Source organism: Salmo trutta, chromosome 8 (assembly GCF_901001165.1).
Source record: "Salmo trutta chromosome 8, fSalTru1.1, whole genome shotgun sequence".
Classification (NCBI taxonomy): domain Eukaryota; kingdom Metazoa; phylum Chordata; class Actinopteri; order Salmoniformes; family Salmonidae; genus Salmo; species Salmo trutta.
In genome coordinates this window covers 42,258,738-42,285,016 of record NC_042964.1, presented here as the reverse complement: position 1 = coordinate 42,285,016, position 26,279 = coordinate 42,258,738, and the positions used below count along the sequence as shown (strand labels likewise).

The window sequence follows — 26,279 nt, the reverse complement described above, 5'->3', positions numbered from 1 at the left end:
CATGCTGCCAGAGCCGACCCATCACATCCTCCACTAGAGTGGAGAAGCGCCTGGCATTTGGTGGAAGTTGTCACAGGATGTGTGATTATCATCGACCGACCATGCAGTGTGGTTGTCATGGAGGGGGCTTCCTGTCAGTCTTAGTTTGGGAGTTAATTGGTCCGCAGTGAGGGGGTGGTCAAGGCGACGCAAGGGGGGAAAGAGGGAGGATGGAGGGAGGCAGGGCGGATGGTCCAGCTGCTCCAGTTTGCAGGCAGCTACTGGGCTGAGTGCAGACTGGGCATGTCCACATGAGAAGTGCTGTGTGCAGTGGGCCAGTTAAGCAGATTATTCAACAGTGTTAATACTAGTAAGGAGAGTTCTTTAGGTATTGCTGCAGCCTGCAGGGGCGAGAACACGAACATTTCCTTCTGACGTTGCTGTTCAAATGCCTCCAGGTAGATTGTTCTCATCAGATGTTCATCCTCTCCTCTGCTTTTAAGGGGAGGTGCCTCTTCGCTATGCGCCGTCTTTGACAGACACTCACAACAGCCAGTTAGCCCTGGATAGAAGGCTGACTACACTGAGCCTAGAAGGATTTGACAATCATGCCTGGGATCTGTGGCTGCAATGAGAAAATAAAAGTACACTATATTTCCAATCACTACTCCCCAGGAACGCCTTAATAGCCAATTTCACAGTGACCTCAACATGACATATCTGAGAGAAGGAGAACGGAGAGAGAGAGAGAGAGTCAGTGAGTGAGTTGAATGAGGCAGAGATTGCCTGAATGCTGATGATTCATGTCATTGCCACAAGCAAAGTGCTGTATCAATAAGAGACAAGGAAGCAATGAGCAGCCAATAGGCCCCGAGCACTCAGACCTCTCATTGTCGTCGCCAATGTTGACTCCTCACCACACAGCACTCCATAAAACCACGCTCTGCAGCCTTACGGCAGTATGGTACAATGTGATGCCATATTTCTTGACAGAGCCACCTGTATTATTGGAGAATCTCAGTGGTGAAAAGGCCCCATAACTCAGCAGAGATCGTCAAAAATAATGATCTTAATTTAAATTTTGTAAATATTTACAATATGTTTAGTAAAGTGTGTTTTTTGGCATCTTACAGGCCGTGTTAGTCAGTTTGTTGATCACCCCCTGTATAGTCTGAACATGATCAGATCTGTACCGTATTATGAAGACCGTATCCAGAACATCTCAGAGTAGGCCTGCTGATCTAGGATCTGTCCATATAATCACTCATTATGATCTAAAAATGCAAAACCGATCCTAGATCAGCACTCCTACCCTGAGATGCTTTGTGGATACCAACCAAGCATTCACCACTGACTCACTCCCACCACTGAGGGATAAGCAGTGTCTTTCTTTCATGTGGGGAAAAAAAGGTGCTGATATGAACACCCAGGCTGTGCTCATTGGGCAGGGTTTCTGTTTTAACTCAGTCTGGGACGAGAATAATCTCCATGCTGGTGTTTATGTTCAACATGAATTTACAGCGAGGCTCCTGCAGCTATACAGACGGATGGTGTTGTGGGTCTCAGACCAACATCTGTCAAGCAGCATTAACACCATTCGTTATGTTTCTCAATCAGTTGTTTGTGTTACTTGTTACAGAGATGAGTTGAAGGATCATTGCCTTTGATTGATCACTGGTTGATTGTGGCTTTAAAGCGGGTGCATACAATCTGGAGTCTGTGTGCATTCTTTACCAGCTTCAATTCTGCAAAGTAACTTTCACTGTGACGCTTGTTTACAAGCTTGGGTAAATTCTGATGTATGAGGGAGCATTACATGCAGACTACACCACGGGAGTGCGTCCGCATGCCACTGGGATTTTGTCTATCTGACCAGATGCAATCATGACATGCAGGTTAAAACTCAAATCAACTGTGCATCAATTATATTCATTTTGGGTGGGTCGAAACACATGAAACGTTAATGGATATTTAGCTGGGAGATTAACATTGGGTTGTTATTTTACCTAACATTCATATGGTCCTCTTTTAAGATGGTTCTTTGTAGAATTTTGACCTGGAGTCATACATAATCTTGTGTTTCTCTGCTCTAAGGATTCATCTACAGATAAAAAGGGAAACCTAGTTGGTGTTTAGTTATCTTCCATTAATCTCTTATCGTGTGTTTTTCAAGCGTCTATGTGGGTTTGTATCGTCCTGATATACAATAAGGAGGGGACCTGCAGCACCTGCAGCATCACCAAGTTTGCGCTTGACACATGCGTGTACATTTATTTTTGCAAGGCTTGTACATGCAACTGGCTGTGTAATTGTCTTCGCTCCATTAATATATGTTTTAAAGATAGTGTGACAGTGTATGGTGATTTAAGACAGATAAACAAACATGGCTGTCATCTGCAAGGAGCTTTTGCTCATTTTATAGAAATATATTTGCTTAACCCACCTACTTAACCCCCGACATTCATCATACACGTCTTATAAAACTGATGTCAAGTATAACACTATCAACCACACATAAAGCTAGAATCCTTCATTTAAACAATAGTAAAGGGCATCCACGCCCGTTCTGCAAAAAAAATCTATGGGATTGGGCTGGAGAAATGTAACCACTCTAAAATTCATAAACAGAGCTATAGATGCAAGGACTAACCCCCCATGATATCGAATGCATAGTTTTAACCATGTTTTTAGGCCATACAGTGTTTGTTTACCAACATTGGAGTAAAACAAGTTTATATTTAGGGTTCTGGTGGGGCACGACAGTTGAACTGAACTAATGAGGCATGTATCAGTTATATTCTTCAAGAATCAATTGGCAGCCTATAATTTACAAGTCCAAGAATGGATGTAGCAACTAAGGATTCTAGCTTTAACACATTGTTTGTTTATTTCCCCTTCCTGGTTGATTGAACAGCTGGAATACAGAGATTTCTCTCTGGTTGTAGAACTGCTGAAGTTCTGAACTCCTTCACCCTTCAAAGAATCAGTATGCAGACGGGGGAACTTACCCGCAGCCAGCTGCATCCAGCCGCAGATCTTGTAGACCGTGCCTGTGCTGCAGAAGAAGAAGAGCGTGAAGCAGCCGATGCATCCAATGACCAGCGCCATGGACATCCCGATGAAGAAGGACGCGGCTTTGAAGGCGCCGGAGGGGATGGTGCTGAACTCCATGAAGCTTCCCTGGCACGTCAGGTCCCGGGACAGCCCGTTTCCGATGCAGTAGTGGAAGAGGCCGAAGTAACCGGCCTGCGGCGTGTCCATCCCGTCTCCGATCCAGTAGGGCTGGATGAAGCACACTACGTTGACTATAGCGAAGAGGATGGTGAAGATGGCCCACAGAACCCCGATAGCGCGGGAGTTCCTAACGTAGTTGGTCTGGTAGATTTTGGCAGCCTCGGAAGCGGGAAGCATGGTTGTAGGAGCCCCAGGCACCATCATTCAATCTCTAAAGGTTTTTACATTTACGAACTGTTCACACACAGAGCTTTAATCATGCACAAAGCACATCCCGGCCGCGTCAATGTGACATGATCTTCCCGACTAAACTGCTCCCTTCTGGGCGAGTGTTTAGTCTACTAAAGCCTCGCAGCTTGCACTGTGCTTGGGTCCGCCACCGTTATCCTTATCTTTATTGAATGGTAGGCTGGGTATCCGAGAGCTATTACGATTAATTCTGAGGAGGAATCTTCTGAATGAATGATAACAGCATGTAATAATCACCGGGTGTTAATTCGAAACGACCATGCATTTCGCAAATACGCTACAGCCATAGTAGGCTAAACAAACACCCTACGGTCAGAACTGCATTCGATTGAGGGCGCACAGAGATGAATAATCCATGAAAAATGCTACCATCCACGGAGAGCGGCTGAGATCCCCCTTCACAGACGTGGCCACTACCGTAGTGGTCAAGGCTACAACCTCATCTTCCACCGAAAACCGATTTTCCCGAGGTGGTGCATTTAACTGAGATGATGAAGTCGCGAGTGTTGACAATCTGCTCACTGTGCATCATGTGCTCTGCGTCCATATTTGACCAAAGAACACCTGTATTCCAGACAGGCGCAGTCCGACTGTCACAACCGATGGACCTATCAAAACCCCTCTGATAAAGCACCATGCGCAATACAGCCAATCCCCTAATCCCACTCTCATGCCCCAGTGCAATGATGGAATGGGATTTAAATCGTTAAATCTAAAAAGCAACACTCCTATTTGATTTCGTCTAGGTTGGCTCTGACTCGTGAGGCAGAATATTGAAGTCTCAGCTCTCTCTCTCCCTCTCTCTCCGTGTTAATCTGTGTCCACCGAAATAGGATGGTTTCTGTCGCACATCAAGACGCGCTGGTATTTAGCGCACAGTGAACAAGTGCACATCAACATCAAGGGCAGGCTATAAAACTCAGCCCTGCGACATGGCATTTTATCACAAAGTCATGATATAGGCTAATTGGCTAAACTTAATCATGATTGCAATGGCTGGGTAATCACTATAAATGCATCATCTGTTTGATAGCCTACTCCAAGTCTCCAACTTTGTGTGCTATGCAGTGGGCAACAGTATGCTCAGTGGTTAGGTTGACTTGGTGCTCTTCTTGTTGATCACTTGATGATTCTGAAATGGCTTTGACTGCTCTCTGCCAGTACCTTCTCTCATTGCAGTCTATTCTTATTCAGGATTAGCCTTCTCAAAGCTGCATGTGGCATATTTCTCCCCATGGCACGGTAGAGGTAGCCTACAGGCCTAACAAGAAAAACAAACAACGTGCACACAGGCATGAAAGCATTTTATGTTCATTATTTAGAAGGCTTGTGGTTACAATTATTTGGAAACTGAGAAAATAACTTTATATTTACAGTAGCATACCTATTAGTTTATGAATAGTGTAAGACAAATTGAATCATTCTCAATGTTTTTATTTATTTATTTCACCTTTATTTAACCAGGTAGGCAAGTTGAGAACAAGTTCTCATTTACAACTGCGACCTGGCCAAGATAAAGCAAAGCAGTTCGACACATACAACAACACAGAGTTACACATGGAGTAAAACAAACATAGTCAATAATACAGTAGAAAAATAAGTCTGTATACAATGTGAGCAAATTAGGTGAGATAAGGGAGGTAAAGGCAATAAATAGGCCATGGTGGTGAAGTAAATATAATATAGCAAGTAAAACACTGGAATGGTAGATTTGCAGTGGACGAATGTGCAAAGTACAGATACTGGGGTGCAAAGGAGCTAAATAAATAAATAAATAAACATGGTGGCGAAGTAAATACAATATAGCAAGTAAAACACTGGAATGGTAGATTTGCAATGGATGAATGTGCAAAGTAGAAATACTGGGGTGCAAAGGAGCAAAATAAATAAATACAGTAGGGGAAGACGTAGTTGTTTGGGCTAATTATAGATGGGCTATGTACAGGTGCAGTAATCTGTGAGCTACTCTGACAGATGGTGCTTAAAGCTAGTGAGGGAGATAAGTGTTTCCAGTTTCAGAGATTTTTGTAGTTCGTTCCAGTCATTGGCAGCAGAGAACTGGAAGGAGAGGCGGCCAAAGGAGGAATTGGCTTTGGGGGTGACCAGTGAGATATACGCGCTGGAGCGTGTGCTACGGGTGGGTGCTGCTATGGTGACCAGCAAGCTGAGATAAGGGGGGACTTTACCTAGCAGGGTCTTGTAGATGACCTGGAGCCAGTGGGTTTGGCGACGAGTATGAAGCGAGGGCCAGCCAACGAGAGCGTACAGGTCGCAGTGGTGGGTAGTATATGGGGCTTTGGTGACAAAACGGATTGCACTGTGATAGACTGCATCCAATTTATTGAGTAGGGTATTGGAGGCTATTTTGTAAATGACATCGCCGAAGTCGAGGATCGGTAGGATGGTCAGTTTTACCAGGGTATGTTTGGCAGCATGAGTGAAGGATGCTTTGTTGCGAAATAGGAAGCCAATTCTAGATTTAACTTTGGATTGGAGATGTTTGATGTGAGTCTGGAAGGAGAGTTTACAGTCTAGCCAGACACCTAGGTATTTGTAGTTGTCCACATATTCTAAGTCAGAACCGTCCAGAGTAGTGATACTGGACGGGCGGGCAGGTGCAGGCAGCGATCGGTTGAAGAGCATGCATTTGCTTTTACTTGTATTTAAGAGCAGTTGGAGGCCACGGAAGGAGAGTTGTATGGCATTGAAACTCGTCTGGAGGGTTGTTAACACAGTGTCCAAATAAGGGTAAGAAGCATACAGAATGGTGTTGTCTGCGTAAAGGTGGATCAGAGAATCACCAGCAGCAAGAGCGACATCATTGATGTATACAGAGAAGAGAGTCAGCCCAAGAATTGAACCCTGTGGCACCCCCATAGAGACTGCCAGAGGCCCGGACAACAGGCCCTCTGATTTGACACACTGAACTCTATTAGAGAAGTAGTTGGTGAACCAGGCGAGGCAATCATTTGAGAAACCAAGGCTGTTGAGTCTGCCGATGAGGATGTGGTGATTGACGGAGTCGAAAGCCTTGGCCAGGTCAATGAATACGGCTGCACAGTATTGTTTCTTATCGATGGCAGTTAAGATATCGTTTAGGACCTTGAGCGTGGCTGAGGTGCACCCATGACCAGCTCTGAAACCAGATTGCATAGCGGAGAAGGTACGGTGGGATTCAAAATGGTCGGTAATCTGTTTGTTAACTTGGCTTTCGAAGACCTTAGAAAGGCAGGGTAGGATAGATATAGGTCTGTAGCAGTTTTGGTCAAGAGTGTCCCCCCCTTTAAAGAGGGGGATGACCGCAGCTGCTTTCCAATCTTTGGGAATCTCAGACGAAACGAAAGAGAGGTTGGACAGGCTAGTAATAAGGTTTGCAACAATTTCGGCAGATAATTTTAGAAAGAAAGGGTCCAGATTGTCTAGCCCGGCTGATTTGTAGGGGTCCAGATTTTGCAGCTCTTTCAGAACATCAGCTGACTGGATTTGGGAGAAGGAGAAATGGGGAAGGCTTGGGCGAGTTGCTGTAGGGGGTGCAGTGCTGTTGACCGGGGTAGGGGTAGCCAGGTGGAAAGCATGGCCAGCCGTAGAAAAATGCTTATTGAAATTCTCAATTATAGTGGGTTTATCGGTGGTAACAGTGTTTCCTAGCCTCAGTGCAGTGGGCAGTTGGGAGGAGGTGCTCTTATTCTCCATGGACTTTACAGTGTCCCAGAACTTTTTTGAGTTTGTGTTGCAGGAAGCAAATTTCTGCTTGAAAAAGCTAGCCTTGGCTTTTCTAACTGCCTGTGTATATTGGTTTCTAACTTCACTGAAAAGTTGCATATCACGGGGGCTGTTCGATGCTAATGTAGAATGCCACAGGATGTTTTTGTGTTGGTTAAGGGCAGTCAGGTCTGGAGAGAACCAAGAGCTATATCTGTTCCTGGTTCTAAATTTCTTGAATGGGGCATGCTTATTTAAGATGGTGAGGAAGGCATTTAAAAAAAATAACCAGGCATCCTCTACTGATGGGATGAGGCCAATATCCTTCCAGGATACCCGGGCCAGGTCGATTAGAAAGGCCTGCTCGCTGAAGTGTTTCAGGGAGCGTTTGACAGTGATGAGTGGAGGTCGTTTGACCGCTGACCCATTACGGATGCAGGCAATGAGGCAGTGATCGCTGAGATCTTGGTTGAAAACAGCAGAGGTGTATTTAGAGGGCAAGTTGGTTAGGATGATATCTATGAGGGTGCCCGTGTTTACGGCTTTGGGGTTGCACCTGGTAGGTTCATTGATCATTTGTGTGAGATTGAGGGCATCGAGGTTAGATTGTAGGATGGCTGGGGTGTTAAGCACGTCCCAGTTTAGGTCACCTAGCAGCACGATCTCTGAAGATAGATGGGGGGCAATCAGTTCACATATGGTGTCCAGAGCACAGGTGGGGGCAGAGGGTGGTCTATAGCAAGCGGCAATGGTGAGAGACTTGTTTTTAGAGAGGTGGATTTTTAAAAGTAGAAGTTCAAATTGTTTGGGTACAGACCTGGATAGTAGGACATTACTCTGCAGGCTTTCTCTGCAGTAGATTTGGCCGTTCCATCTTGTCTGAAAATGTTGTAGTTAGGCATGGAGATTTCAGAGTTTTTGGTGGTCTTCTGAAGCCAGGATTCAGACACGGCTAGGACATCCGGGTTGGCGGAGTGTACTAAAGCAGTGAATAAAACAAACTTAGGGAGGAGACTTCTAATGTTAACCTGTTTAGGATAGGGGGCAGTATTTTCACGGACGGATAAAAAACGTACCCGATTGAATCTGGTTATTACTCCTGCCCAGAAACTAGAATATGCATATAATTGTTTGATTTGGATAGAAAACACCCTAAAGTTTCTAAAACTGTTTGAATGGTGTCTGTGAGTATTACAGAACTCATATGGCAGGCCAAAACCTGAGAAGATTCTATACAGGAAGTGCCCTCTCTGACCATTTCTTGGCCTTCTATAGCCTCTTTATCGAAAACAGAGGATCTCTGCTGTAACGTGACATTTTCTAAGGCTCCCATAGGCTCTCAGAAGGCGCCAGAACGGGGAATGATGACTCTGCAGTCCCTGGGCGAAAAACAGTAGCGCATTTGGATAGTGGTCGATCTGAGAACAATGAAACGGGTGTGCGCGTGCACGTGAAGAGTCCATTTTACATTTTCAGTCTTTGAACGAAAACAATGTCTCCTGGTCGGAATATTATCGCTATTTTACGAGAAAAATCGCATAAAAATGGATTTTAAACAGCGTTTGACATGCTTCAATGTACGGTAATGAAATATTTAGAATTTTTTTGTCACGATACGCGCCGGCGCGTCACCCTTTGGATAGTGTCTTGAACGCAAGAACAAAAGGCCGCTATTTGGATATAACTATGGATTATATTATTATTAACATTGGGTGTAAAGTACAAGTCCTGATAGTGCATTCTGACGAAGAACAGCAAAGGTAATCCAATTTTTCTTATAGGAAATCTGAGTTTGGTGAGTGCCAAACTTGGTGGGTGTCAAAATAGCTAGCCATGATGGCCGGGCTATCTACTCAGAATATTGCAAAATGTGCTTTCACCGAAAAGCTATTTTAAAATCTGACATAGCGATTGCATAAAGGAGTTCTGTATCTATAATTCTTAAAATAATTGTTATGTTTTTTGTGAACGTTTATCGTGAGTAATTTAGTAAATTCACCGGAAGTTTCGGTGGGTATGCTAGTTCTGAACGTCACATGCTAATGTAAAAAGCTGTTTTTTGATATAAATATGAACTTGATTGAACAAAACATGCATGTATTGTATAACATAATGTCCTAGGAGTGTCATCTGATGAAGATCATCAAAGGTTAGTGCTGCATTTAGCTGTGGTTTTGGTTTTTGTGACATTATATGCTAGCTTGAAAAATGGGTGTGTGATTATTTCTGGCTGGGTACTCTCCTGACATAATCTAATGTTTTGCTTTCGTTGTAAAGCCTTTTTGAAATCGGACAATGTGGTTAGATAAAGGAGAGTCTTGTCTTTAAAATGGTGTAAAATAGTAATATGTTTGAAAAATTGAAGTTTTTGGATTTTTGAGGAGTTTGTAATTCGCGCCACGCCCTATCATTGGATATTGGAGCGGTGTTCCGCTAGCGGGACATCTAGATGTAATACGTTAACATGCATGAAACCAAGGCTATTACGGTTACAGAAGTCATCAAAAGAGAGCGCCTGGGGAATAGGAGTGGAGCAAGGCACTGCAGGGCCTGGATTCACCTCTACATCGCCAGAGGAACAGAGGAGGAGTAGGATAAGGGTACGGCTAAAAGCTATGAGAATTGGTCATCTAGGACGTTCGGAACAGAGAGAAAAGGAGTAGGTTTCTGGGGGAGATAAAATAGCTTCAAGGTATAATGTACAGACAAAGGTATGGTAGGATGTGAATACAGTGGAGGTAAACCTAGGCATTAAGTGATGATGAGAGAGATATTGTCTTTAGAAACATCATTGAAACCCGGTGATGTCATTGCATGTGTGGGTGGAGGAACTGAAAGGTTGGATAAGGTATAATGAGCAGGGCTAGAGGCTCTACAGTGAAATAAGCCAATAAACACTAACCAGAACAGCAATGGACAAGGCATATTGACATTAAGGAGAGGCATGCTTAGCCGAGTGATCATAAGGGTCCAGTGAGTACTGAGGTTGGTTGGAGTCACGGCGATTCAGATAGCTAGCCGGGCCATGGGTAGCAAGCTGGCAGAAGATGGAGGTCTGTTTTTAGCCACCTCGTGCGTTTCCGTCGGTAGATTAGTGGGGATCCGTGTGGTAGAGGGGACCAATCCAATTGGGAAAATAGTTATAGTTATAGTGGCCCAAGAAAATTGTCCGATAGACCTATTCAGATATCAGCCGATATGCTCAAAACAGCTAACGATTAGCAGACCGCAGTTATCAGATGGGCGTTCAGGTTACGTCGCGACGGAGGGAGGTTTGAAATGTGAAGAAAAAAAAAATTACAAACTTCATAGCTGTAAAAGAAGACAAGGTGCCCATCCACACAGACTCTGAGCAAAGTGTGTGTTCAGGTTTCTTAGATGGGTGACCCGTTGAAATCATGAAAACTATGAAACCTTGCGCTAGAATGATGTCTGTCGTTCTGTGTATTATAATTCAGCAATCTAACTTTTGGTGTTAAAAGGAAGTTATTGTCAGTTTTTTAAAATATAATAACCATGTTAACATGTATTTCTCGAAAAGCAAATGTATTGTACTGTCCCAATTCCAACGAATGGTGTTTGAATAGTGGGACAGGGACCTCTTTCAGCTACAAAAATACACAAATTAAACCTTTAATTAATTGAAATGTAATTTAATTCATTCGATATTCTAAAATACCTAGAAATATGTTTCTGTAGTTGTTCATAACATCTCAAAATAAATTCTAGAGGCTATGTATCACATAAACAGCATAGGATGATGGTGGAAAGAATTAGAGGAAAATAACAAGGGTAACAGGAAGGATAGAAAGAAAGGACCATGACATGTAAGAAAGAGAGAATAGAAAATTCATGTTTTTTTTTTTTTACGAATTCATGAAAAGGGACAGCATTTGGGGAATAATAGAGGTGTCCCAGGATCAATTAAAAAGTGTGCAGACTCATTTTAGTTAGATTTTTACTAAGAGCTTGGAATCTCCCCAAATTAATATTCAAAGGGCATGGGGTGAGTCTAGTATAAGGTTATTGTCACGAAATGGTGAAAACTGAGTGTGTTTAATGCAGTATATAGCCCTCTACAAAGTCGTATAGATGATTTCACAACAAGTACCTGGGGAAGTGGGACATTAATGCATTTCTAATGAGGAAATGTTGTCCCACTTCATCTACTAACTAGCCTGTAGGGTCCCACTGTAAACGCTATATCATAAGTAGCCAGGAGTATCCTACCAGCCAGGGGCGGAAATCCTGGGGGGGACTGGGGGGGACACGACCCCCCCATCCTGGGAACAAATCAATATATCACTGAAACATAACTATGTAATTTAAATAATATTAATAATACGCAATGAAAGCAATTGTGCTGATTAAAGACACTTAATAGCGCGTTTTTAAGTTTCAAAAGATTGCGACCCCCCCCACCCTTTTCCTCACAATGGTTTGATCCACTGGCAAGGTAACAGAGGGGTCGTGTCTACTGTCTGAAAGGCACTCAATGAACGTAACTGACGTAAAGTTAATCCAGTCAATCGCGCACACACACTAGCTGAATATGCAGAGCTAGCGTGCAAATATTAACTATTAAGCTAGCTAGTACCTATTCCATTTATGTGGCCTCGTCAAAGATGGAATCTTTGCTATCGTCAATTTATTCCGAGATCAGCATGCAGATGATGTAAGTTAGTGCTTCAAAGTCCCTGTGATAAGGTTAGCGATAAACTGAAGTCCAAACTGAACAGAACTACACTCTTCTTCTACCATTGTCTTAAATATATTTAATGGTCTCGTTGCAAAAGCTAAATTGTCGCAAGGGAACTTTTATTTATTTATTTTATTTAACCCGGGTAGCAAAGATTATAGCAAACACCACTGAAACGGAATTGGTGCTCGCTTGCTTTGCAAATTCAGCTATTGTTGGAAGCCAGCCAATATGAAACAAACTATTAAAATTACAAAAGGTTGCAGCATATGTTGTGTAAATGGTGAACTCATACAGCTGTCAACTCTTGTCATTTTAATCCGTTTCACATTTGCTAGCTACCTTTTAGATCGAAGCCCAAATAGAATGATAAAAGATAAGATGATAGAAGCCCATCTCCTACTGTAAATAACCTACACACTGTGTGTGTGTGTAGCCAGCCAACCAGGTAGAAAAATGGCAGAAAAATAAAAGACGGACATCAGAGTATTTTTCAGTACACCAAAACGCAAAGTAAGAACCCTAGTAGCCTAATATCTCAAAGACTAGTTGATAAAATGTTCATAAGAAAGAAATGAAATTCTAATGGAAATGTTTCACAATGATGTCATTAGGCAGAGCAGGCAACAGATGGCACACAGACAGCAGAGTTGGGGACAGATATGCAGGGACAGACTGGCAGAGACGGAGTCTCAGGTAAGTTTGTTGAGTCTTTGTTTGGCAACATTATGAAAGGTTCTCAATTTTTTTGACTTGTAAAATAGGAACATAATTGGAAAATGCCATGGATACCCCCACTCTCAACTTAAACTGGTGACTGAACTAAGATTTGTTAAAGGCAATGGTATTGCTGTTGTGAGTAGTTGTGTAGTTTTGGGTACCGGTAGTTAGGAGTACGGCAAACACCTTATTTCTTTGGTTCCTCAATATACATTTACCATATTACAATGTAGGCTATGTGTTACAGCACTACTTTTGGTGTCCCCCTCAGGAATTGCTCTTGAGAAAATTTCATGTAATTGTCCCCCCCAAAGTTGATATCAGATTTTCGCCCCTGCTACCAGCTTTTCCCATCAAGCTGCGAATACAGAGCTACAGGGTTGCAAAACTACGGGTAATTGACCAACTTTACCTACATCTTCGGTAACCTATGGCAACAGGTAATCTATGGAAATCTATGGTAACTGGTAATTTAGGTTTATACCTGAATAACAATTTAAAAAATGTATTCATATATAGTATTCATTTTTTATATACTTGTCCATATTGTGGGGCTTCTAGTGGATAGACCATATGTTCAAGAAATAATAGCCTAATTAGGCTGATGAGTGGCATTATTTTCAATTAACTCTTCCAAGTGTTGACCTATTTCACAACTGCAACCAGTTTGGCACCAAAACATTTACAACAATGCAGTCATATAAGTGTGTAAAAAAAGATAAACTATATTTCATGCTAAAACCCTCATATTAAACACCAATGGTATTCAGTAAGCTGGTCGTTTATTTAAGTGCTAATGCCCGAGAAGCCGGTGTTTGAACATTTTCGCAATGAAACGAAATGTCCTCAATGAAATAACTCGTTTTCATACATCCAAAACTTTGCAAATAGGAGTGATGGCATTTAGTGATAGTGGCATTACGTTGCAAATAGACAACTACAACTCCCAGAGTCAACTGCTTTAACCTGGCGGTGATTGGCTTGTAAAGAGACAGGAAATTGTGACCTGCCATTTGGAGACGCGGGAAACTCTTGACATGTTTACAGGGATGTTGGATATGGGTAATTTCACTGCATGAACTCCAACCAGGTAACATTATTCAGTATGCTTGCAGTAACAAAATATGAACTTTCAACAACTTAACATTACCCTTGAGTTTCCACGAGAGCTACATTGTTGTTGTCAGTTGAGTTAGCTAGCTAGCACTGCTGCAGAGGAAGGGAAGCAAAGACAAACAATTTGCACAATGCACTGCTAGTTAGTAAAGAGTTACCTTGTTCTGTAACTGTAAGTAAGGAGTACAACATTAGACGACACTATGAAACGAAACACCATGACAAATACAAGGACCTGGACATGACTCAAAGGAGCCAGAAAGTAGAGGAGATGAAAAGAAGTTTGGTTTCACAACAGAATATGTTCAAAAAAGCCACATCACAAAGTGAGGCTGCTGTAAAGGCTAGTTATATAGTGGCAGCAGAGATCGCAAAATCAGCCCGGCCCTTTAATGAGGGAGAGTTCGTGAAAAAGTGCATGATGAAAGTTTGTGACCTCGTATGCCCAGAGAAAAAGCAAGCATTTTCAAACGTGAGCCTGAGCAGGAACACAGTAGCTGATCGCACATGTGATCTTGCCACCAATCTGTATGACCAGCTGATGGAAAAGGGAAAATATTTCGTTGCGTTCTCCCTCGCTGTGGATGAGAGCTGCGACGCATCTGATACTGCTCAGCTGTCAGTCTTCATCCGTGGAGTGGACTCAAATCTGTGTGTTACGGAGGAGCTATTGGGATTCAAATCAATGCATGGCACAACCACAGGAAAGGAAATCTTTGAGGAGGTTTCCAAATGTGTAACTGAAATAAAGCTGCCGTGGGATAAACTCGTTGGATTAACGACAGATGGTGCGCCAGCGATGTGCGGTAAAAAGAGTGGACTGGTGGGCATGGTTCGGGAGAAGATGCGGGAAGAGAACTGTGCAGGTGAGCTAACTGTTTACCACTGCATCATACATCAGGAATCACTGTGTGCCAAAGCCCTAAAGATGGAACATGTTATGACCACAGTAACACAGGTAGTTAACTTTATAAGAGCCAAAGGTCTGAATCACCGCCAGTTTATTTATTTTTTCTAGAGGAGTGTGGTTCGGAATACGCAGACGTGCCGTATCACACAGAGGTGAGATGGCTAAGCAGAGGAAAAGTACTGAACAGATGTTTCGAGCTGCGTGAGGAAATATGTCAATTCCTGGAAACCAAAGGGAAGGATACAGCAGAGCTCCGGGAGCAAAAGTTTCTGTGTGAGCTGGCCTTTCTCTGTGACATCTCGAGCCATCTCGATGCGCGGAACCTGCAGCTTCAGGGGCGGGGGCGCATCATCACAGACATGTACGCTGCAGTGAGGGCCTTTAAAACTAAACTGTGCCTGTGGGAGAATCAGATGCTGCAAGGAAACCCTTGCCATTTTCCCTGCTGCCAAACCATAAAAGCGCAGATCTCTACCGCCGTGTTCCCATGCACACAGTTTGCTGAAAAACTCAGTGTTCTCGCCGCTGAGTTTAGCCGGCGATTTGCCGACTTCGATGTCCAGAAATGTAGGTTTGAACTGCTTAGTAATCCCTTCGCAGTTGATGTGGAAAATGCACCAACCAACATCCAAATGGAGCTGATTGAACTTCAGTGCAACGACACGCTGAAGTCAAAGTATGATGCACAGTTTCCACGGTTCATCCCAGACACAATGCCTCAGCTCCGCACCCAAGCTGCTCAGATGCTCTCCATGTTCGGCAGCACTTATCTATGCGAGCAACTTTTCTCCTCGATGAAGATGACCAAAACAACTCACAGGAGACGTCTGACTGATGAACACCTTCGCTCGATACTGAGGATTTCTTCAGCTCAGAGCCTGAGCCCAGACATTGATGAACTAGCATCCAAGAAGAGATGCCAGGTATCTGGCTTGGGCACATCAGATTAGATCAGTGTGCAATAATTAACGTTTTCTTTGTGCACTTTTTCTTGCTAGAAGGCATGGGCTTGAATGGTTGATTTATTATCATTTTATTTGTAAAATGATTAGCCAGTGGAAAAAGTTTATTTTGGTATTTAAATCAGAAGGCTGCAAATAGAAAAGAGGCATACGATTTTTATTTAAATTTTATTTATTTAATAAATGAATGCCATTGATGTGTTTTTTCCTTTGAAATTCGATTTTGCATGTCTCCACTATTAAATTATATATTGTATGGTAATAAGCGATGCTTGTTCCATATTCAATGTTAAAGCAAAACTTGTTTGGGTCCATATTAAAAGGTTCATTTGTTCAATGTTGGCCCGCGACTTTGTTCAGGTTTTACATTTTGGCCCACTGGGTATTTGAGTTTAACACCCCTCACCTACGGTATGAGGATGAACAACTGCAGCGCGATGGAGAGGTTGCCTTGCAGAGATGTCCAGGCGAGCATGCTGCTGGCGTTGATGGGAGAGGTCTGTGTTTGATTTCTAACATTGTAACATCAAGCACATTATGGTAAACGGTTCAATAAAGGTTAAATAAAACAACAGAGTCATAGCCAGCGAACTAACCAACACTGGAACTCTTCCAAGTCAAGGTAAGCTTTTGGTTTTACAAATGTATTGCCATCGGGCCAGTCGGTTTAACTACTAAACTGCTTACACTGTACTGCATGATAGTAGCGGGTTTACTAACGTGTTAGTTCTATTAGTTATGTTGACTATGACTTTACTTTAGCTCATATGGTAACAAAGTTGTAGGCTGTGTGTAGCGGTTATATGGTTTGACATGGAAAGGTTTTTTTGTGTGTATATGCGACAAGGAATACAACGTGGCTGCTATGAAAGTGAACTGTGTTTACGTGTGATCAGGGGTGTATTCATTTAGATGATTCTGTTGAAAATTCGAGTATCATATAGAAGCCGAAATCAATGTTACATTGAACTGGGTAAATGGAATATGAATGACAGTCATCCAATATGCTGTAATAGAAATAAGGCCATGATAATAAAAAAGACTGTCCTCCTCATCTTAAACAGCACCCACCGCCACTATTACATAATACATATAAAACATTTTCTAGCCCAAATATGTGAATCATTGTATTGACACTTTAATACATGGTATACATTTTGTGCCTACAGCCAGAGCAATGCAGCTACCCTTCAATTTTGATTTATGGTCATCGTGCCACAGGAAAAAGCCATGTGATGCACACCTTGCTGAAGGAACTGGAGCTTCCCTATGCCACAGTGAGCTGTGTGGAATGTGTCTTTGTAGGACTGCTGTTTGAGCAGGTTCTCCTCTCCCTCTTTGGCTCCGACTCTGCCTCCCTACTGTCCCGCAGTCCCTCCCTGTCAGACTTCGTACGAGTCTACAAACAACTGTGTGTCCAGGCCTCAGCCAAGCAGACACGATACATTGTGAGTAAAAATTATCCTCACCTGTGATATTCCTGCTTGATAATCCATTTCATTTTAAAATTGCATCCTCAGTTACAATGCAGATTCTCTTTCCGATGAAGTATAACGTGAATTGTTATAAAGCATCATTTGCTGTATATAATGTATGATGAAACAGTTACACACAGCAGAGGTCACTGTATCTGGGTAGGTGCTGGACCGTGCTGAGCTCCTTAGAGATATGGAAGCCAATCTCCTCCCTGCCTTCTTGCGCCTTCAGGAACTGGTAAGAGTCATGTTACCTGTTGAGCACACTACTTCATTAAGTTGCAGACAGACCGTGAGTGATGGATGGTGAACTAGCACAGAAGGGTCCCTTTTTGATAGATAACCTTGAATTGAATGTTTCAAGGAGGCACTCAAATAAGTGCTTTGAAAGGCAGAGATGAGGAAGAATGACAATCATTCTTGATAATCATTCTTTGCATATTAATTCTGAACCTCAAAAGTGCAGATAGACGACCAGAATGTTTAATTTAGTTTTTGTTTAGTTTTTAAAGCTGAATGCCGCCTGTCTTTATCTTGGTAGAAGTGTTTTAAAAACTCATCCCCTTACATTGATATTGTAGTGGTACTGTAAAGGTGTAGTTGACTACAAAATGTTGAATACAAACATAGTTGTATAAAACACCTGGAAACCATGTATGTGATGTATTTGATTCCATGCCACTGATTCCGCTCCAGGTATTGCCACGAGCCTGTTCTCCCCAATTAAGGTGCCACCAACCTCATGTGATGAGTGAGAACTCTTTGTACCTGTGGTTTTGCACTAACACTTGAGAAATGACTGTGACGAAGATAGCCCCGAAGTGGATGGCTGACGTTTTACATGCTCCTGACCAATTGTGCTATTTTATAAGTTTTTTTGCATTATTTGTAACTTATTTTTTTACTTATTTTGTACATAAAGTTGCTGCTACCGTCTCTTATGACTGAAAATAACTTCTGGACATCAGGACAGCGATTACTCACCACGAACTGGAAGCAGCTTTTTCCTTTAACGAGTCCGAAGGATATACTGCTCTTCCGGGAACAGGCCCAAATCCCCGTCATTTGCATGAAGAAAAGACGGAGGAAAAGAGGACGCAGATCGGGCTGCCTTCTGAGAATCCGTAGGCGAGCGAGTTAACTCCCACTGCCTTCTGTTCTACTTGCTAACATACAATCATTGGAAAATAAAATTGATGACCACGATTATGATTGTCCTACCACCGGGACATTAAGATCTGTAATATCTTATGTTTCACGGAGTCGTGGCTGAACGACGACATGGATAGTATAGAGCTGGCAGGATTTTCCATGCACCGGCAGAACAGAGATGCTACGTCTGGTAAGACGAGGGGTGGGGGTGTGTGTCTATTGGTCAATAACAGCTGGTGTGCAATGTCTAATATTAAAGAATTCTCAAGGTATTGCTCGCCTGAGATAGTGTGGTCTACAGCTTATCATAAGGTACTCTATCTACCAAGAGAGTTCTCATCTATATTATTTGTAGCCGTCTATTTACCACCATAGACCGATGCTGGCACTAAGACCGCACTCAAACAACTCTATAAGGCCATAAGCAAACAAGAAAATGCTCGTCTAGAAGCGGCGCTCCTAGTGACCGGGGACTTTAATGCAGGCAAACTTAAATCAGTTTTACCAAATTTTTACCAGCATGTCACATGTGCAACCAGAGGGAAAAAAAACTCTACACCACCTTTACTCCATATACAGAGATGCATACAAAGCTCTTTCCGCCCTCCATTTGGCAAATCTGACCATAATTCTATCCTCCTGATTCCTGCTTACAAGCTAAAACTAAAGCAGGAAGTACCAGTGACTCGCTCAATACGGAAGTGGTCAGATGACGAGGATGCTACGCTACAGGACTGTTTTGCTAGCACAGACTGGAATATGTTCTGGGATTCATCCATTGGCATTGAGGAGTATACCACCTCAGTCATCGGCTTCATCAATAAGTGCATCGACAATGTCGTCTCCACAGTGACCGTACGTACATATCCCAACCAGTAACCATGGATTACAAGCAACATCCGCATCGAGCTAAAGGCTAGAGCTGCTGCTTTCAAGGAGCGGGAAACTAATTCGGATGCTTATAAGAAATCCCGCTATGCCCTCAGACGAACCATCAAGTAAGCAAAGCGTCAATACAGGATTAAGATTGAATCCTACTACACCGGCTCTGACGCTCGTCGGATGTGGCAGGGCTTGAAAACTATTACGGACTACAAAGGGAAACCCAGACGCGAGCTGCCCAGTGACGCGAGCCTACCAGGTGAGCTAAATGCCTTTTATGCTCGCTTAGAGGCAAGCAAAACTGAAGCATGCACAAGAGCACCAGCTGTTCTGGATGACTGTGTGATAACGCACTCGGTCGCCGATGTAAGCAAGAGCTTTAAACAGGTCAACATTCACAAAGCCCCAGGGCCAGATGGATTACCAGGACGTGTACTCAAAACATGCGCGGACCAACTGGCAAGTGTCTTCACTGACATTTTTAACCTCTCCCTGGCTGAATCTGTAATACCTACATGTTTCAAGCAGACCACCATAGTCCCTGTGCCCAAGGAAGCGAAGGTAACCTGCCTAAATGATTACCGCCCCGTAGCACTCACGTCGGTAGCCATGAAGTGCTTTGAAAGGCTGGTCATCGCTCACATCAACAGCATCCTCCCGGATACCCTAGACCCACTCCAATTCACATACCGCCCCAACAGATCCACAGATGACACAATCTCAATCGCACTCCACACTGCCCTTTCCCAGCTGGACAAATGGAACACCTATTAGAGAATGCTGTTCATTGACTACAGCTCAGAGTTCAACACCATAGTGCCCACGAAGCTCATCACTAAGCTAAGGACACTGGGACTAAACACCTCCATCTGCAACTGGATCCTGGACTTCCTGACAGGCCGCCCGCAGGTAGTAAGGGTAGGAAACTACACGTCTGCCACGCTGATCCTCAACACGGGGGCCCCTCGGGTGTGTCCTTAGTCCCTCCTGTATTCCCTTTTCCTCCATGACTGCGTGGCCAAACACGACTCCAACACTATCATTAAGTTTGCTGACTACACAACAGTGGTAGGCCTGATCACCGACAACGATGAGACATCCTATAGGGAGGAGGTTAGAGACCTGGCAGTGTGGTGCCAGGACAACAACCTCTCCCTCAATGTGAGCAAGACAAAGGAGCTGATCGTGGACCACAGGAAAAGGTGGGCTGAACAGGCCCCCATTAACATCAACGGGGCTGTAGTGGAGCAGGTCGAGAGTTTCAAGTTCCTTGGTGTCCACATCACGAACAAACACACCAAGACATTCGTAAAGAGGGCACGACAAAACCTTTTCCATCTCAGGAGACTGAAAAGAGTTGGCATGGGTCCCTAGATCCTCAAAGTTCTACATCTGCACCATTGAGAGCATCCTGACCGGTTGTATCACCGCCTGGTATGGCAACTGCTTGGCATCTGACTATAAGACACTACAGAGGGTAGTGCGTATGGCCCAGTACATCACTGGGGCCAAGCCTCCTGCCACCCAGGACCTATATAATAGGCGGTGTCAGAGGAAAGCCCAACAAATTGTCAAAGACTCCAGTCACCCAAGTCATAGACTGTTCACTCTGCTACCGCACGGCAAGCGGTAGCGGAGCGCCAAGTCTTGGACCAAAAGGCTCCTTAACAGCTTCTACCCCCAAGCCATAAGACTGCTGAACAATTAATCAAATGGCCACCGGACTATTACATTGACCCCCCCCCCCCCCCCCCCCCCCCCCCATTTGTTTTGTGCACTGCTGCTATTCTGTTTATCTATGCATAGTCACTTCACCCCTACCTACATGTACAAATTACCTCAACTGGTCTGTACCCCTGCACACTGACTCGTTACTGGTACCCCCTGTATATAACCTCGTTATTGTGTTAATAAAAAGTTATTTTTTTTACTTTCATTTATTTGGTAAATATTTCCTTAAGTCTTCTTGAACTGTACTGTTGGTTAAGGGCTTGTAAGTAAGCATTTCACAGTAAGGTCTACACTTGTTATATTTGGCGCATGTGACAAAGTTTGATTTGATTTTGACAGAACACAGCAAACAAAGGCATCCGTGAGAGAACGTCGAGAAAAGTAACACTTAGGCTTAAATCAGTGTTTGAAAGAAAGTCTGAGTTCCTGTACATAAAATGTCTACAGTCGTGTGAGGGAGTCTTTGTGTGTGACTTCATTTGAGGCAGGCGTTGACTGTGTGTGTGTGTGTGTTGTCCCTGTGCAGGGGAGCTGCAGCAGATCCTGTCTGAGGACAGCCACCCATCCTACTCCCCAGAGCTCTACTCTGCCTTCATCAACATCCTACTGGGAGTCTTCTACTCGTCTGCAGGGACCTCCGAGAGCTCAGACACCTGGTCAGTTATACACACTCATAGTAACACTGAACTCTCACAGATACATGCTCACACATTCAGACCACACTCAGTAAGGACACAGACACATTCAAAGTAACTCTCAACTCTCACAGAGCTGTTAACACGCTCTGTCATGATGCGCTCTGACAGCCCAGACAAAGAACTAGCTCTTGCACCTCTCTCTAGATGTGTCTTGATGCTTGAAGTTTGAAAAAAATAGGTATGGCTTGCACACTTATCCAGTCTTTTAAGATGTATTCTGGGGCCTTAAAGAAATGTCAATAGTTTGGTGCAAGGGGTTAATTTCAGATTAGGCAACAGTTTGCTCTGAATATGTACACACACACTCTCCATGCTACCCTTTGAGGATTCAGAATGAGTTTGTTTCCAGGCTATCCATCACTATTTTATTTAGTCCAGTTGAGTTACTACTTCTAAGGATTGGGGTTTTCTTTGATATGCAGAATTGTAATAATGATCCAACCGTGGCAGACATGTTGTTTACATTGTCATAGTCTGTACTTGTTGTCCTTTTCATATTTTTAATTCTCTTTTCAAACAGGCTGCCCTCAATTTCTCTAAATTCGTTGAACCTTTGGAGCAAGGCAAAGGTAATATATTCATATTTCTAGAACAGTAACTACATCAATATTTCAATTACTTTGCTGTCTTCCCTTAGTCTCTCTCTCTCTGTACTTTAATTTGATGATGGATTCCTTTCATGTCATCCTCTCTCTAGCTTCTCTCTCAGATTATCAATGTTTAAATTCCACCCTTCATTTTCTCTGCCCTCAGTGAAAGAGGGTGACACTCACAAGCTGTGGGGGAACATCGAGCCTCACCTGAAGAAGGCCATGCAGACGGTGTACCTGCGAGAGGTGTCCAGGTCTGTCTGTGTACATCTGCCTCAGCCAAAGATGATCGACTCCCATTGATTTAGCTTCCGTGACCGACCTCCTTCTCTCATGGACTGACGACAGACGGCCTTAATTCCGTTTGCCGGCTTTTATTACACAACAGTGGGCTCAGTGCTGCTGGCTCTGTAATAGGGGTGTGTCCCTTGACTTTGTCATGTCTCGTTCTGCTCAGTGTGCAGTGGGAGCAACAGCTGCAGATGGAGGAGAAGGAGGCAGGAGCTGTGAGAGGTAGGCAAGGAGAAGTGTGGAAATAGATAATCACAGATGCATGTGCATGCATGCACTGGGAACAAGACCAGTGGAAATAACCTAGTTAGAATCTAGTGACCAGGACCAGTTCAGACTCCAGCTCTCCCCTTGTTTGTGTTGCTGCTTGTCCCCAGCCTGAGAGGGAGTTCAGGGGAGTGGACCCTCTAAACTACCCCTATGTTTATCCCTGAATGGAGGGCCCACTCCAGACTCATTGGTATTAGATACCCAGACAGTGGAAACAACAGCAGATGTTTCTCTCGTCTCCTATCCACAAGCCATCTGTAGATGTTGCTGTTGTACATGTTTCCCAGGTAATGACATTGAGAGCTTCCTCTGCCTTTCTCAGGTCTGTCTGCTCATGCCCATGTGGAGCTGCCTTACTATTCCAAGTTCCTGCTGATAGCTGCATATCTGGCCTCCTACAACCCTGCTCGCACTGACAAACGCTTCTTCCTCAAGGTACCTGTTCTCTCCTCAGCACCTGAACCTCATTCACCTCACCGTCTCAAAAGCTAGACACATGATTGTCAAGTCATCATCGGAATAGGAGTCAGTTGTTAAACATCAATGCCACCTGCTATTCACCAACTCTTTTTGCCTGCTACTTTTCCTACTCCTATTTCTTTTTTCTTTTTCTCTTTTTTTGTGGGGGAAGGGGGGGTAGATCAGCTTTAATATTGCAGATGGATTGTAGTTTCTATCAATGTAGTTGTTTGCATAATCCCCCCCATTTTGTGTGTGTTAGTAGGTGATTTATATGATTCTCTCTCCCTTTCCCAACAGCACCATGGCAAAATAAAAAAGACCAACTTTTTGAAGAAACATGAAAAGGTGATTATCTTTAGCTGAAGCTGTTGTACTATTCTTTAGGTTTAGTCAATGAGATGTTCTACCTAGTGAATTCACCTCCCTCCCATTCAGACCAGTAATCACCTGCTGGGGCCCAAGCCGTTCCCTCTGGACCGTCTCCTGGCCATCTTCTACAGTGTGGTGGACAGCAGAGTGGCCCCCACTGCCAGCGTTTTCTGTCAGGTCAGTTGAGACACTCAGGCTTTCTGCAGTGCCATCCAAGGGATAATTTCAATTGTTTTATTTTGACAGGGAGTTATGCTGAGATCAAGGTCTCTTACAGATGAGCCCTGTATCAAACATGCACATCAATATACACTATACACATGAATATACAAGTCAATACATGAAAAGTAAAACGCAATAATATATACTGAACAAAAATATAAATGCAACATTCAAAGATTTTGCGGAGTTACAGTTGATACAAGGAAATCAATCAATTGAAATATATTCATTAGGCCCTTATCTATGGATCTCACATGCCTAGGAAGGGGAGCAGCCATGGGTGTGCCTGGGATAGCATAGGCCTTGGGAGCTGGGCCCACCCACTGGTGAACTAGGCCTGGCCAATCAGAATGAGTTTTCCCCACAAAAGGGCTTTATTACATATAGAAATACTTCTCAGTACCCCCCCAAGATCCTGCAGGTGAAGAAGCTGGATATGGAGGTCCTGGGCTGGAAAAGATTTCTGGAACAGAAAAGATTTCTGGAACATTTCTAGGATCTTTTATTTCAGCTCATGAAACATGGGACCAACATTTTACATGTTGAATTTTATATTTTTGTTCAGTATAAAACAAACTCATTCTTCAGTGAAAAGGTCCTCAATCAGCTCTGACTCTGAACTGGGATCATGGAAAATGATGTACAATGTTATTTAGTGGAACTCCTGGAACAGTCATGTGATGGTAGTATTAGTGTATGATTGGATGATTCTTATTCTAATTCACCAGCTGTCCCCTTGGCTAGATTATTTCAACCCCTGAACTGCTCTTGAATTGATGTGTGGACAGGCTTAATGTGAAATGATTTGATCTCCAGTCTGAATTCTCTATTTGTGTAAAGCCAAATTAAACATGGTTGATGACAAGCCCCCCCCCCCCCCCAGATCTCCTCCCTGGTGACCCTTCAGCTGTTGAATCAGGTGGGCCACGATGACCAGCTGGATGCGCCCAAGTACAAATGTGCTGTCCCTCTGGACTTCATCCTTGCCATCTCCAGGTGTGTATGTTACTGTTGTCTAGTGCAGGGAACTTCAACCCTGTTCCTGGAGACATACCCTCCTGTAGGTGTTCGCTACAACCCCAGTTGAAACTGAACTCTTTTGGTTCCTCAACCAGCTAATTATTAGAACCTGGTGTGCTAGATGAGGGTTGGAGGGAACCTACAGGAGGGTAGCTCTCCAGGAACAGTGTCGGAGAGTCCTGCCTTAGCGTATTCACCACAGATCTGTTTTACTGCTAGACATTTCTATGTTTAGAATATCAGATGCTGACTTTTGTGACCCCCTTCTTTTAATTTCCAGGACTGTGAGCTTTGACATGGTAAAGTACCTGTATGACTTCCTCTAAGCATGGTGGTATAAGGGAGAGGAATTCACCTGGACTCTGATGGAATGGAATGTACTGGTGGACATTGGACAAACATGAGCAGAAAGGTGGGAAATGCCTCGCTTGTTTGGACTCCTCACTGTGTGCACTGTGCAGAACCAGAGGACTATGGAATCATTAGGCCTATGCTTCACTGCCCCCTGGTGACTGACTGGGACCACTGTCAGACACCAGCATCTGCAGCGTTGTGAATGTTCAGCGTTGTGAATGTTCAGCGTTGTGAATGTTCAGCGTTGTGAATGTTATGCATTGTGAATGTTCTGCATCGTGAATGCGCCTATTGATTTCCTAGCTACACCTGTTTGATTGTGGTAAACAAACAATAAAGAACATTCATACTTTTCTGGATTCACAGGAGCCCTTTGGACACCTTGGGGTTTTGGTGGACTTCAATATTATCTTTCAATACTTCAAATAAAATGTCCCTGTTAACAAAGGTTTCATTATTGTGACAGGATTCTGTTCTCTCCATAGTCTGACATCTACAGCTATGCACAATAAGAACCTGGTAGAATGACGGATTCATCGAAGACTTCTTAAGGTACAAAATGTAGGGAATATAATAAACTCAGCAAAAAAAGAAATGTCCTTTTTTCAGGACCTTGTCTTTCAAAGATAATTTGTAAAAATCCAAATAACTTCACAGACCTTCATTGTAAAGGGTTTCAACACTGTTTCCCATTCTTGTTCAATGAACCATAAACATTTCATGAACATGCACCTGTGGAACGGTCATTAAGACACTAACAGCTTACAGACGGTTGGCAATTAAGGTCACAGTTATGAAAACTTAGGACACTAAAGAGGCCTTTCTACTGACTCTGAAAAACACCAAAAGAAAGATGCCCAGGGTCCCTGCTCATCTGCGGGAACCTGCCTTAGGCATGCTGCAAGGAGGCATGAGGACTGCAGATGAGGCCATGGCAATAAATTGCAATGTCCGTACTGTGAGACGCCTAAGACAGCACTACAGGGAGACAGGACGGACAGCTGATTGTCCTCACAGTGGCAGACCATGTGTAACAACACCTGCACAGGATCGGTACATCCAAACATCACACCTGCGGGACAGGTACAGGATGGCAACAACAATTGCCCGAGTTACACCAGGAACTCACAATCCCTCCATCAGTGCTAAGACTGTCCGCAATAGGCTGGACTGAGAGCTTGTAGGCCTGTTG

The 26,279-nt window shown here is 43.6% G+C and overlaps 1 protein-coding gene and 2 pseudogenes across 1 annotated transcript in view; 2 read left to right on the top strand and 1 right to left on the bottom strand.

The window, feature by feature from the left end:
* Positions 1–4,047, bottom strand: part of LOC115198996 (LHFPL tetraspan subfamily member 3 protein) — a 42,589-nt gene extending 38,542 nt beyond the window's left edge. Inside the window, exon 1 of the mRNA XM_029761476.1 lies at positions 2,988–4,047. Within this exon, the coding sequence (XP_029617336.1) occupies positions 2,988–3,417 (430 nt within the window). The 5' untranslated portion in view covers positions 3,418–4,047. The remainder of the gene's footprint in view (positions 1–2,987) is intronic.
* A 9,749-nt stretch (positions 4,048–13,796) lies between these two features.
* Positions 13,797–15,908, top strand: LOC115198995 (general transcription factor II-I repeat domain-containing protein 2-like; annotated as a pseudogene).
* Positions 15,909–15,961: 53 nt separating this feature from the next.
* Positions 15,962–25,534, top strand: LOC115197977 (origin recognition complex subunit 5-like; annotated as a pseudogene).
* Positions 25,535–26,279: the final 745 nt, after the last annotated feature.